This window comes from Rhipicephalus microplus, chromosome 8 (assembly GCF_043290135.1).
Source record: "Rhipicephalus microplus isolate Deutch F79 chromosome 8, USDA_Rmic, whole genome shotgun sequence".
NCBI classification, from domain to species: Eukaryota; Metazoa; Arthropoda; class Arachnida; order Ixodida; family Ixodidae; genus Rhipicephalus; species Rhipicephalus microplus.
The window spans coordinates 7,471,451-7,485,230 of record NC_134707.1 but is presented as its reverse complement, the minus strand read 5'-3'; the positions used below and the strand labels follow the sequence as shown (position 1 = coordinate 7,485,230).

At 45.1% G+C, this 13,780-nt stretch overlaps 2 protein-coding genes across 4 annotated transcripts in view; one reads left to right on the top strand and one right to left on the bottom strand.

The window, feature by feature from the left end:
• Window positions 1–6,058, top strand: part of LOC119165169 (venom metalloproteinase antarease-like TtrivMP_A) — a 28,508-nt gene extending 22,450 nt beyond the window's left edge. Inside the window, exons 9-13 of the mRNA XM_075870919.1 lie at window positions 570–678; window positions 1,840–2,007; window positions 3,679–3,817; window positions 3,924–4,052; window positions 5,844–6,058. Coding sequence (XP_075727034.1) covers window positions 570–678; window positions 1,840–2,007; window positions 3,679–3,817; window positions 3,924–4,052; window positions 5,844–5,924 — 626 coding nt within the window. The 3' untranslated portion in view covers window positions 5,925–6,058. The remainder of the gene's footprint in view (window positions 1–569; window positions 679–1,839; window positions 2,008–3,678; window positions 3,818–3,923; window positions 4,053–5,843) is intronic.
• Window positions 1–13,542, bottom strand: part of LOC119164059 (uncharacterized) — a 236,684-nt gene extending 223,142 nt beyond the window's left edge. For 2 of the 3 annotated variants that reach the window (XR_012885468.1, XM_075870917.1), the window contains exon 1: window positions 13,342–13,542. Coding sequence is in view for 1 of the 3 variants with exons in the window: in XM_075870917.1 (XP_075727032.1) it covers window positions 13,342–13,511 (170 nt within the window). In the remaining 2 variants the exon portion in view is untranslated. The remainder of the gene's footprint in view (window positions 1–13,341) is intronic. The other variant, XM_075870912.1, reaches the window with a different exon arrangement.
• Window positions 13,543–13,780: the final 238 nt, after the last annotated feature.

Below are 13,780 nucleotides of genomic sequence, written 5' to 3'. Positions count from 1 at the left end.
ACTTGTGGTGACCGGTGCCAGCATTCAGTGGCACGCAAAATGTTTGAGGTGCAGTTGTGACCAAGTGGCTAACCTCCCTGTCCTTCCTCATTTATTCCTCCTCCTCCTTAACGTCCCAAAACCATCATACGCTTATGAGAGGCGCTGCAGTGGATAGCTTCGGAAATTTCGACCACCTAGGATTCTTTAACATGCACTCAATCTGAGCACACGGGCCTACAGCATTTCCGCCTCCATCGGAAATGCAGCCGCCGCAGCCGGGATTCGATCCCGCAACCTGTGGGTCAGCAGCCGAGTACCTTAGCCACTAGACCCCTGCGGCGGGCTTTTTTTGGATACTGAACAAAAGAGATGATTGTGTCCCGGACTTTAGTTCCTCCTATCAAAAATCAAAGCACAATTCTTGAAATCGCGTTGGCGATAAATGTACGAACTGTAACGTTCCTGACCAAGACTTCCACACTTGGTACGAAGTTTCGTAATATCACACAATTGGTCATCCATAAAACTGCGCTAACGAGGTGAAGTTTATCGGACACTAATATCAACTTATGGATATGCCGTTGCAGGTATCGCTTACGTCAGCGGTGTCTGCACCAACTTCTACGTTGGGTTAGGAGAAGATAAACCGGGACTATTCAGCGGGACGCACACCTTTACTCACGAAAGTGCTCACCTGTGAGACGACCCTCTGTTTTTTGTTTTCAACTTGTTCGTGTTGTGCAGTGTAATTTTGAAGCCGACAAAGTTCTTTATTCTCCTATTGGAAACGCCACCAGTCAATGTCGTGCTTGCTGGTTTTCGCCACTCGAGATAACACATAGGCGACGGCGTGCACGTCCCTAAAGTTGGCTTAGTTCAGCGCAGACACTTATGGATGTCGAAGTACTTCATAAATTAAACTTGTCTGCCAGTAAGCCTTTCGGTGATGCCCTGGTATTCTGTACTGAAAGTTCAAATTGAAAGCAACTCGGGCCAAGTGGAGTGTTGTCTTTAAAGGCGTCAAATGATACGGGCCATGGTACATTCGTGCTAATGTGTTCCATGACCCTTATTTGTTATTTAAATTGTCTGCAAGAACATGTCTACGCGACGATATTTGAACTTTTGTGCACGTCAATAGCGGACAGCTGGCCACACCTTCTGCATAAAAATTTCCTATCTGTATTATCTGTTAAGTTTAGATACCACCCACTATTTTCAATTGGTTCTACTTCTGTATTAACTATTAAAATATTGCGCCAGCTTATTTGCTTAATTACAACAACTACGTTATTTCGCGTCCGCATTATTATTTGGTAAATCACGAAGAAAGTTATTTTAAACTGACTTTGGGAATATGATCACTGCAATCTTCTAATAATGAAATATAAAGACAAATCTTAAATAGAAAATAGTTTTCTGCCTTGTTTCGCACGTTTGGTTTACTCTTGGTGCTTGTGTCTTAAAGGCATCTGCAATACGGTGAATATAACTGGTAAGCATTGCGTACGAGCTTCTTGTACGTAGGAGCTTCTGGTACGCAGGCGCTTAATAGCTGCCAAAAACGTGCCCCTATCGTACAGTTCTTGCTGCATTTATCTTTTCATTCATCAGTCTACGCAAACAACAAATAAAAAACGTAGACAATGATATATTGAAAAGTGTTGGAGGGTACCTTTAAGATTGCTACAATGCTCTGCTGTATTGTCTTTGTTGAGCGTTTTTTTCTTGCCCATGGGCAAATCGCGCATGCAATGTTAAACTCGTACAAACATAATTAACTGATAATATCGTGGTTAATTCGCCCAATCGACACGTTTCTCTTTTTGCCTGTGCAACGATACAATTGTACTTTAGGCTGGGCGCAAAGCATGACGGAGATGAACCCTACAACGCTGTACCCGGCCATCCTGGGGCGCAGAGATGCCCGTGGGATGACGGTCACATCATGAGCTACATAAACAAAGGCCCTTCTCACCACCGATTTTCATGGTGCACCTTGGAGCAGATAAGTTTTGTTCTTAGGTGAGTTTTAAATGTCCAAGCACTGATAAGCCTAATCAATGAGAAAGTTGATAAGCGAACAAAAATAGATTTTTTTCCGCCACTGCTGGGATTTCAAACCAGGCCCCTATACTTCGAAGGTGACTTAAATAGTAACACACCCACATTTTTTTTTTAATTTCTGGTTTCATAGCACACAAACGGCTAGTCAGGGTTTTATTAAAAGGCAGCAAAAATTACTCGCACACATCTGCATTGAGTAACTACGTGAATAATATTGTGAATTGATTTGTTTTCACTTTCATCATATTAAATTGTGAAGGAATACATTATTTTGTTTTCCCCTTTCCTTGCACAAAACCGGTCATGCCTTCCTCAAAATGCAGCTTCGTTTAACTGTCTTGGTAATAGCAGAAACTAGCTAGTCTAGTCATATTGTGAAAGCAAATCATCATGATTAGGTTAAACGGTAACTCGTCTTTTTGTCTGTCGCAATGTGCCTGATGCCACACGGCTAATCAAAATTGTTTTTGGTAGAGCACAGCCGGCTTCACACGAATGTTTGCAGAATAGGAATATACCTTAACCATACGAATCCGTTGTACAATGTCGTTCTTTATGAAAGGGAACACACGAACGCGTGGGCACCGCTCTGCGGTGCCTGCCTATAGCACTATGAACCGACAAGGGAAGAAAGCACGTTCGCTTTTGGCGTCGTCTATGGCCAAGCAAGATAACCAGTCATGGCCAGTAGACAAGAGCTGCTAGACTACGTTCCCTCCCTGCGCGCGTGGTGAGCGATATCGGATGATTACTGCAGCTCGCACCATGGTCGAACACTACGTTTGATATTTGATATAGTGACAGCAGACTACGCTAGGCGTGAGCAGAGAGGGAGTGCAATCTAGCAGCGCTTGTCTACCTACCATGACTTTTTTTTGGCAACAGATGACGCTGAAAGTGAACGCGTTTTCTTTTACTGTCGGTCGATGGTGCAGTAGGCAGCCGCCACAGAGCTCAGGCCACGCGTTCGCGTGTTCCATTTCATAAAATCGACGGTGTACATGCATGCCACAGAGAAAATGCAGAAACACACAACGTTTTATTATTATTGATGTTTTAGAGAATTTTGCTATAGGGGAAGAAACGGTCTGCAGGAAAAGATATAGAGCCAAATCGGAGGACTCTAGACAGAAAAAATTGTGCTTAGAGAAAGTTTCATGCCGAACTCGCGATTCGGTTGTGACGATGAAGGTGCACCTTCTAATTAGCATTGCTTCTTGGTGCTCACTGTGACCTATGAAACTAAATATTAAATTGATATCATCTGAGTGATGAGGGTTTTTCGATGAAGTACTCATCGCACTAGCCCTGTTTATTGAGCTACTAAACTTTTGTTGTCATCGGTCAGTGCTTATAAATATGAATGAAGGTGCTAAGGTTGCACGGCGGGCTTGTTGGTTATTCATGTTGTTCGAGGTATAGCGCATCCAGGACGGGACAGAGAAGAAGACACAGAAAACATACATGGCACCGTGTATGTGTTCTGTGTCTTCTCTGTCCTGTCCTGGATGCGCTATACCTCTAACATCAAGGTGCTAACAAAGCCATTTGTCATAGAATACTCGTAAATGCAGCTAACAATGTGAACCACACTCATGTTGCCTGTTTTCCCTTTCTTTCCGAGTCCAGTCGAGCAGGTGAAAAATGCTGGATAGTACAATCGAAAGGAACTTATGTGAAGGGCGTGTACCCGGGAATGACTGTGACGCTTAAACAGTTCTGTACAGCCATGTCTTATGAAAAGGGCTACACCTACGAGCACTCCACTGTAAGAAACCTACTTTTGTAGCGATGTCTCCATACGTTTGTAGCATGGTGTAGCTTGTAAAGCGCACAGCACATGGATATATGCCCTCCTCATATTCTTCATTCAGGTCAACGAAACGAATTGCAAAGTGCGCTGCCGTTTCTACAAAACGTACTCGATTGGCACGAAAACTTACAAGTCGACACTTACCTACACTGACGATGCACTGGACTACATGCCTTGCAGAGACCACTACGTAAGTCGAAGCACTCACTCTTACTACATATCTCACTCGCTAGTATTTGAAAACAAAAAACGAAAATTGGACCACGCTTCACCTTCGTATTCAAGAGTAGGTTGCGATAGCATAACCGGACCACGTAACTATCGCCTTTTGAAGTGCTAACCTGCTTCGGTTCTCAGTGCATGCCTCAACCATGCCCACCAGGAAACTAATGACTGCGTGCTTAATTCTGGCTGTTTGAAAGTATCAAGTATCATTGAATGTGTACTGCAACCGTAGTAAAGTCCTTACTACACTGTACTTATTTAGATAGTCAGTCCAGGGCTCACTATTCACTCGTGGGGTAACACGTGAACCTATACGCAGCTGTACATTTCTTTATTGTTTCTGCTGCTGACGGTGATTAAATATGTCTAGGCGTATTTTTTTGGGTGAATATTTAAACCGCCCACGCGTTGCTCACGTCGTCTGTCGCCTGGCGCCATTCTACGCTTCTACCAGGCAATATATCATGCGTTGAGCAGACTTCCTCCAGTACCTGGCATTCATATAGCATTTCTTTTTTTTAAAGCTGTTATAAAAAATCTAGTGGCTGCTGTTAGAATGCTCATCCTCACAAATCTCCCCGTGCAACAGGTTTTGAAGTTTTCCCGTTTTTCTGGACTTGCACAGTATACAGGGTGCCCCAGCTATCTTTAGCCAGAGTTTAAAAATATGCCGACACGCGCAATTACGACGCGACCGAATGCATGTTGCTGGCCATCACCTGGAGTTAAACGATATTTTATAACACATAAAATAGTCTAATTAAATATGTTTATTCTAATTTTGAAGTAACCAAAATGGCTAAAAATATTAGTGATACAGCTACAGATCGGGTTAGTGATACAGCTACAGATCCGATTAGACAGTTTCGAAATTTATATGTGTTAATTAGTGTTTTCCTGCTAACTACCAATGCCCGCGAAATTTTCAAAAATACCACGTGGCAAACCTACTGGTGCGCCTGCGCGCACCGCGATTCTAGTGCTCCATAACGTTCCGCGTACGAACGATACCTTTACCTCGCAGCGTTCACGACAGCGATAAGCAGTCACAATGGTTATCGCTATTGTTCCCGATAGCAAAATGTGTTCGTTACAAACCCACCACCATCGTTGCGGTCCTGTCGAGACAGCACAATCAGGCAAATTATATGGTCGTTCGTACGCGGAACGTTAGGGAGCACTAGAATCATCGAACGCACTGGCGCACGATGGGGTTTGTCAAGTGGTAGTTTTTGTACGTCATCGGACGTCTGCAAACTATCGGACGTTTTGCAAACTGATCTACAACTTTCTCATAGAAATTTTTTATCTATTTTCGTTCCTTGAAAAATTAGCTAATAAAACATAGCTAATGAAACAATATTTGAGAACAAGAAATAGTCCAACTTCAGGCAATGGTGAGCAACATGCATTTGGTCGCGTTGTTATTACGTGTTCCGGAATTTTGAAACTCTGGCTAAATTTACGTGGGGCACCCGGTATGTGAAGGACTGCTTCTGAAATAAAATTAGTTGCGAGTGTAGCGCGTGCCGTGTTTTCTTGTCCTCTGTGTCCCCGTCGAATTTGCGCTACTACACCATATGTCTTCAAATTGCTGTTGCTCGTCCTTTCGGCGCAGTACTATAGGTATTGTGTATAAATCGTTACTTTTGTTTGGCGCCTGCTACCTCACGGAAGGTTGCGCCTCTGGCACATTCTATATCGAATCACAGAGTCGTGTCAATCGTTTGACGACAAGTTCCTTGCTTCTTTCCAGGTCTGCGTTCAAGGAGTGTGCAGAAATAAACAAGACATTCAGAATCACCCGGTGGCCGAACTGAAACCCAGACGTCTTTAACCACTGATGTTTATAGAGCACCATTCTCGAACGAATAAAAACTACCGAAAAGCTGTTCAAAGCAGGACGGTACAAAGAGTTGCCAACGTTGCGGTGGCAGCACACGCATGCAGAATAAACGACGCTCCACGCCATATTGTGACTGATTCTTATGCGAGACTTAGCGCATAGTCATTCTCATAAAATACCACGCTATGCTGAAATGCATTGCACCGGAAAGATGACAATAATAGAGGTTTCATTGTCCCAGATTTTGGCGAAAATATTCTTTGTATTTTTCTAGCCAAATCCTACAACAGCAACACAAAGAAAATTGAAGTATTCGGGGAGTAGTTCTGTTGCAAAAAAAAAAATAATCGTCATTTTACCTGCTCGTGCCTTCTTTCTTGAAACCCCGACGCTCACCCACTCCTCTCGGGATCGCCATCTTTAGTAGGTTTGCCTTTAGCGCACGTAAAATACAGGAACAAATGTCGGCACATAAAGACAGTGCGCCAAAACGTGCCTTCGTTTTTTCTTGTATATTACGTGGGCTACAAGACACCTTGCTGCAGATGAGTCGCCAACAAGTCCGCATCGCATCTCTCGGGTATGCGATGTGACACTGATAACGCGCGTGCCGCAGCGACCGCGAATTACCGAAGCCATGGTGATAGTGCGAGTTTATTGTGCAGCATAAACACTCCCCCAATTTCAATAGATTGAATGGCGTCAGACTCCTACGACGAAAATTATTGATCGGTGTAAAAACAGCACGCGTGGACTGACAGAGCACATCACCATCAAGTTAAACTGCTGCATGCGGATTGGTTAGCACTGGCAGCTATATTCACTAGTGTTTGGATAGCATTAGTTCTCGGTAACCGTAGATAAAAGTAGTTATCTGCAGTTAAAACACCGTTATTGTTTCATCAGATTACTTGAGACGTGGCAGCCACTCTTCGAGATGATCGCAACCACTTTACCTAACGCATGAATCGCCTGCCGAGGATGAAATTTGATTACTGAACTTGAAGCTTTTTTCTGTGAAACAAACGTGTATGTCTGTTGGACGCACCAGCCGAGCAAGGCCTTATGGACCTTCACTTTAATCCAATGAAAATAAGCAAAAAGAAGCACCTCTAACATATGCTTCGTCAGCGACCAGGAAAACGCTGCCCCCCTACAAGACAGTGTAGATTAAATGCAGCTACAAACAGCTACATGCAGCAAATGCTTCCAGGGGTGGCAGAGAGGCCACTAAAAAAAGTGAAACCAGGAGATAGACGAGAGAAACGCGTCAGCTCCAAAGAGAGTGCAGCCGTTCTTTTGCCAACCATAGATTACCTTTTTATCCACTAATGAAGGTCAACCAGAGTACTAACGTGCGAATTGTTTTCTAGGTCACGGGCAAGCTATAATGCAAACAGGTGAATGTGCTACAATGGAATATTTTCTGTAAAACCCAATACTGCTTTCTTTCCTTGCTCGGTAGTTGCGCCCCACTGAGCTGCGGGAAGACATAGGCCGAGAAAAAAGGCCGTAGGCTAAATGGCTACGCAAACTCTAACGTGAATTATGCAGCGCTGTGATATCTCGCGTCTAGTGCCTTGGAGTGGGAAATTCTTTCTGGGCCACTATTGCATTTCGACGAGACATAGGTCTCAACAATTAATTTTTTTTGCTTTTACGTGTCAAACCCTGATGAGATTGTGATGAACCGTTCATCGTGAAGGGATCCCGGCGATTTCGCCATCTGAGATACTTTAACGTGCATCTATATTCAAGTACATGGGACGCATTCCGGATGGGCGGACATTGTGGTCATTGGGTGCTTCACCGCTAACAATAAAACGCTATTACGCACTAAGGTAAACCATCCGGAAAACATGTCTTTGCAGCTCTGGTACGCGAAAAGCAACTTTTTAGTGTTCATAATTCGTCATATTTACGCTAAAAGAAAAGTGTAAGCAGCACGACTCATTGGAGCGTAAGTGGTTGGCTTTTCATTGACGTTTGTTACTAATTGAGCACACTATCGGAGCTCATCACCAGAAGAAAACGCCTCTGGAAGCCCGAAGACTCAACAGCTTCATAGTAACCAAAAATATTCATCAGACAGAAGTATAAAAAGAAAAAGATTGTCGCAGCGAAAACAGAACTAAACAGGAGAAACAGCAGCAAGATATCAAACTTGCAGGCTGCGATATTTACACGAAATAGTACCGTCAATCACATCAGATACCGGTTAAGAATGGAACAACTTTTCGGCTGTGTTATGAGGCATCATAAGAGCTTCATAGCTCCGAGCTCCAGTACTAGAACCACGTGACCATACCATTTTTTCTGAAAGAAAACTGACAAAATTATTGCCCTTTATAAGGGCTCTTGATTGGCATTCATTTCCTTTTTTTTTTTTCAAGTTATGCTACAGGAGTTGCTTATTAGAAGATGTTAGTTTCTTAAGCATGCTCCTCTGTTCAGTGGTTGTAGTCAGCGTTTGTTCTGAGAGACGTCAGTCACCTCGTATAAAATGATTTCATTCATCTAATGTCTTGTCCTTCTCTGTAACGAAGCTAATGCAAGAAAACTTGCGGATAAGTACTTTCCGGCACGGTATCTGTAAACGTTCAATGACCTGACATCTTTTACAATCACACCGCATTAATACTTCATTCCTTCATGAAAGAAACTGCGCCTTATACGTGCAGATATCACAAAATCCTGCAGGTTGCGTGCAGAAGCTTACCGCGTCATTGATCGTGCCCTGCCTGCCTTTCATTGCGAAGATGTACGTACAGGCGTGAGCATAAGTGTACAGACCACGGGATCGCGTGGCCGGAGGCATTGACTCGCTATCTAGCGACGGGATGCCGGCTGCGGTGCGCCTGCGCGTCCCGTCGTATCAGTTCGTCTCATCTCGCTCTCTTCGACGACCTAGTAGCCCAAAAAACGACACCCATGTGTCGCTATCTTTGCTTCATCGAATCGGCGCAGTTTCTTTTTTTTAACAAAGAGGCTGCGACGGTGCCGGTCCCCGCGCCGGGATCACGTGGTTATTTATGCCGCTTGATTCCTAACTAAGCGTAGCCAGCCTCGCAAAACCTGATGAAACCAAGCACACAAAATTAAATTTTCTCAGCTCGGCTTTCTTTTGTCGCGTTAGGCCAAGTTGAACCTAACTGAGCCTAGCGAAGTGAATGTAAGTGTAGCCAAATCTAATCCAGCCTAGTTGAGCGCGGTATCACCAGATAAATTCGGTCATTAGTAAGCTTAAGCCCAGTCCAGGTTGCCGTTTTTATGTTATGCGTAGTAAAGCTTTGACGCGTCCAGGTGGGTCGAGCAATATGCACGTACAGGCATAACCAATCATGGATAGTTTAGCATCCTATCAGTTCATCTAGCCGAGTAAAATTAGTCTAAACAAAGCTAACTTTATCACGACCAATTAATTCAGGTCTGCTTCCCAAGGACCCTAGAAATGCAGAACCCTAAAAGGTAATTGTTTCTCCTTACCGACACTATAAAATAATTTATAACTAAGAAGTGCTAATTAGGACAAGTAAAAGGAATGGTTGGATAAATATTCAAATATCGTATCACACAGAAGACACTTGAGATTCAAGTAACATAATTAGGCTAATTATTTTAACTAAGCTAATGAGACTGCGCCAAGATAAGCATAGGAAAATCTAAGTGGGGTTGATCGTGGCATCATCAGACTAGTCTGAATATAATAAGGTGTAATAAACAAGAAGAATGGCGATTTGGGCTAGTTGGTTTGAATTCATGATAATAAGGGTTGCAGCGTGAGCACGAATGTGCTAGAAGAAACAGAAAGTCGAGGCACGGAAGGCAAAGAGGACAGCGCTTGTGTTCTCTTTGCCTTCCGTGCCTCGACTTTAGTCTGTTTCTTCTAGCACATTCGTGCTCGCGCTGCAACCCTTATTATCATGTAATAAACAAGTTTTGATAAATAAAAAGTAACTGAAGGTGAATTTTTTTTAGCCCAGAGTTCAAGCTAAGGATTACACTAATTACTAATCACCAATTCTTGTCCCATTAAGCTATAATAACTAATTATTGCTAAACAAATTTTAATTGTGTCTTGGTACTTATTGCACTTGTTTCAGAACTAGGCTCATTTCGGTTCAACTTGGGCGCGACAAAGGAATACTGAGCCCAGAAAACCCAATTTTGCGGGCTTAATTTTTTTGTGCTCGGGGAAATCTGAGTGCATCGCATCGCGGCCAGCGGTGCAGTCATGTCGTGGTTGCAGGTCGCGCTTGAGAAGCGTGGCGTGGAACCACACCTTCTCCGACAGCGGTGCGCGTTGGCCACTTCGTCGAGCAAACCGATTTCATCGTTGCTGCCGGAACATGACCGATATTCTGTACTAAATGTTGTGCGACGCCAACGTATCAGCCTTCACTGGCGATAATAGGTTCGAAAAAACAGGACTCGACAGCACACTTTGTTTGCTCTTTCGAAACGCCTTGTCACCGAGTGCGTTCACGTATATGTCTTTTTTTGTGTGTGCTCCGCACTACGCTGCGACGGGGAAGGCAATAACGGGCACATATCGTGCGTGATATTCGTTTCACGCTACAAAAAAACGAAGCATTTTGCAGCTACTGTCGTGCAGCTATGCGGGTTAGATTTGTGGGGTTGAACGTCCCAAAACCACGCTATGATTATGAGACACGCCGCAGTGGAGGGCTCCGGAAATTTCGACCATCGGGGGTTCTTTACCGTGCACCCAAATCTGAGCACATGGGCCTACAACATTTCCGCCTCCATCGAAAATGTAGCCGCCGCAGCCGGGATCCAAACCCGTAACCTGCGGGTCAGCAGCAGAGTACCTTAGTCACTATAGACCAGCGCGGCGGGGCCAGCTATGCGGGTTCCACACAACAAAACAATCAATAACGAGTTCAGGAAAGCTGTAGGCCACATAACTATTTCACCGTGCTTCTCGATGGCATTGTTTACATGAGGCAGCATTCGCTGTCCGGCGTCGAAATAAAAGAGTGGAGCTTTCAATTTCCTTTCAAACCCCGTCATGTGTGTGACTGCCGTCCGAAATGACGGCGCTCATTTTGGATGGCAGTGAGGAATCCTGTGACGATTAGAAATATCGGTTCAGTTCCCGCAGTAACGATAAAATTAGCCCGCTGCCCGACAATGCAACCAGCGCACGCCACCGTATAACCGACGACGCGGTTCAACCGTTCAGCACTTCGCTCCCTCAAGCATCTGCACACGTGCGAGCGGCTGCAAGCGCGCGACTGCCGCGCCGCCCACATCAGGGCCGCATCGCGATTACACGCACTACGAGATTTGCACTAAGTGTGAAACAGACTATTTATACAGCGCAAATGTTTGTATTGACATAAAGCAAGTAAGCTTCTGCTCCTGGATTCCGTGAAAACTGCGCCTATTAGGTGCACATTTCAGAGACCTGCATGGTCTACGTTAAAAATTACCAGTCTGATGCTCGTGCCCTGCAAATATTTCAATGTTTGAAAAGCTCGTACTGCGCGAATTTTATGTGACTTCAAGGATATACAAAATTTTAAAGCGGTAGTACTTGTCAAAACATAACTCGTGATGTTAGTGAGTACTTTTGAGGGAAGCCAAGAGACAAGATAGTGAAATTACCCGCTGAAAATACTCAACGACCTAAATGACCTCAAGACAAAACACGTATATAAGTAACAAAGCCTTAAAAATAAAAATTATTAACCCCGAGCAAATGTTAGTATAGGGCTTCTGGGAAGTATTGCATAAGTTGTTCCCGGCATAGAATATTATGCCCTCAGCTTTTGTCTTGACTAATAACCTTTCAATGAGGTTCACAAGCACGCCAAATCTGGTGAAGCGATGCGTTGGTGAAGTTGTTGGCGATGCAATGGTGTTGCGAAATCATCTTTAGAACTTGGACGTAGCTCGAAACGACACTGTCAGTCACGTTGGCTTTAAAATACTGATAACACCCACATGAATTCATGAGGTGCTTACACTATTCCTTACGAAAATCGCCTGTGACTTATTAGTCGTGAAAATACCGCGGGTATTTACACTTCCACATTTTGTGACGTCGACAATTGCAGCAGTTTGCGTGTCAAAGTCGAAACTATTTGACCAAGCTTGAGGCGGGAATACCAAAAGTAAAAAAAAAACAAAAACAAAAAGCAATGCACGCTGTGAACCAACAGCGTCGGCCATCGATGATCTGACCCATAGCAACACCAGTCGGCCCTAAGGCCCATGCACGCGGCTACAAACATACGGGTGTTATCAGCGGTGGCCGAGTTTGTTCAAGAATAATCTTCGCTGTTCGCGTTTGCGTGCTCAAGCCGAACAGACGATCCGAAATCTGTCCGCGATCACGCCACCGTGTCGGCCTAACACGTGATCAAGACGTCTGAGCTTGCGGCAGGCTTTAGTGCTATCGGCGGTATTCCGTCTTCGAACCACCTGCGCGAGTCCACCAGTCTGCGCCGAACCAGCAGGTTTCGATTAAAAGCTACCGGGCACCGTACTCCGAACCATCGGCAACTTTCGTTGCTGGCGCGTTTTTGCTGACAATACTGGCTTGAAAACGGCACGGCTTACCAAGGCAGCCCACGTGACACCACACTATGTCCTCCATTTTTAGGATACTACCAGACATGCTCGCAAGTTGACCCAATCAAATTTTTCTGACATGCATATTTGGTTCTCAGGTACATGAAACGCATGGAGGGAGCCCCACACAATTTCGACGAGTCCGCCCACACAGTAAATAACGTGTCAGGGAGAGAGGCGCTAACGTTTTGGGGAACCGGGACTCTCCCACCTCGTATAACAAACTTACCAAATATTTTTACTTGGCGCGGAAGCAATGCCCTCTACAACACAGAAAATTAAGCAGACCTCAGGCTCTCACACTCGGGCTTCTTCAAGTCGGGGCGTACCTTAAAGCAGCCTTATAGCGCAAGATTTACCCCGAAATACGGCTAACTAATACGTGTTCCTTCTGCGATGGTATAATCAACTCGAAACATGCTCTGGCGGTTCCCGTCTTACGGTGAAGTCATCACGCCGTCCAAAAGAGAGGGTGCCATTACGAGCTCCGGACTCGAACAACAGTTATGGGCTGTCCAACGGGCTCACGATGCCACAGAGAGACTCATTCTGTTCAGACTTGGGAGCGGCCGGCAACGCGCTAAAATGCGTTCCGGAGGTCCTAATAAGGTTCATTCGTCCATTTATGCAATTAAAATTACCGACACATTTGCATATTGGCTCCGTATAAGTGTTACTGCCACGGCCTGAGCATGGAAACCACACTCTCGTGCTAAGCAACGCCACGACTTCGTAGCTAACCTACAACGGCGGCTACCTTCCGCACACAACGCGTTCGCCATAAAAGTACAGCACAGCTGCCTCTTACCGACTGGTCGTTCTGCCAGAAGCCGCCTTCGTACCCGGTGGGTGCGAGTCGAGCTTTTGTCGGACGGGGCGAAGACGAGGCAGTGCTGTCCACTTTCCCTTATCGCGTCTTTGCGTCAAAAAACGCGACAGTGAAACTGCGTAGCCGCTCGCGGGAGCAAGCTGATGCATCGTGGTGGCGCGAGGGACGCGACATATCCGGTTCCGGTAGCCGGTTAGCTGTGCCGTGTTTTAGCGTCGCGAAGTGCGCTGCCGGCCTAAAGCGCTGCATATGACAATGCTTAAAGCTGAGTCAGTTTGTTAGGCGCGTGAAGGATGCGCGCGAAGCACATAGACTTCCACGCACTAAGTGCAACGAATGATTAAGACAACAACGTGGTAGCCTTGAAGGAACAAGACCCTTCTTTGGCAGGGACCGAATATGCAAAGTTCGAAGGTTG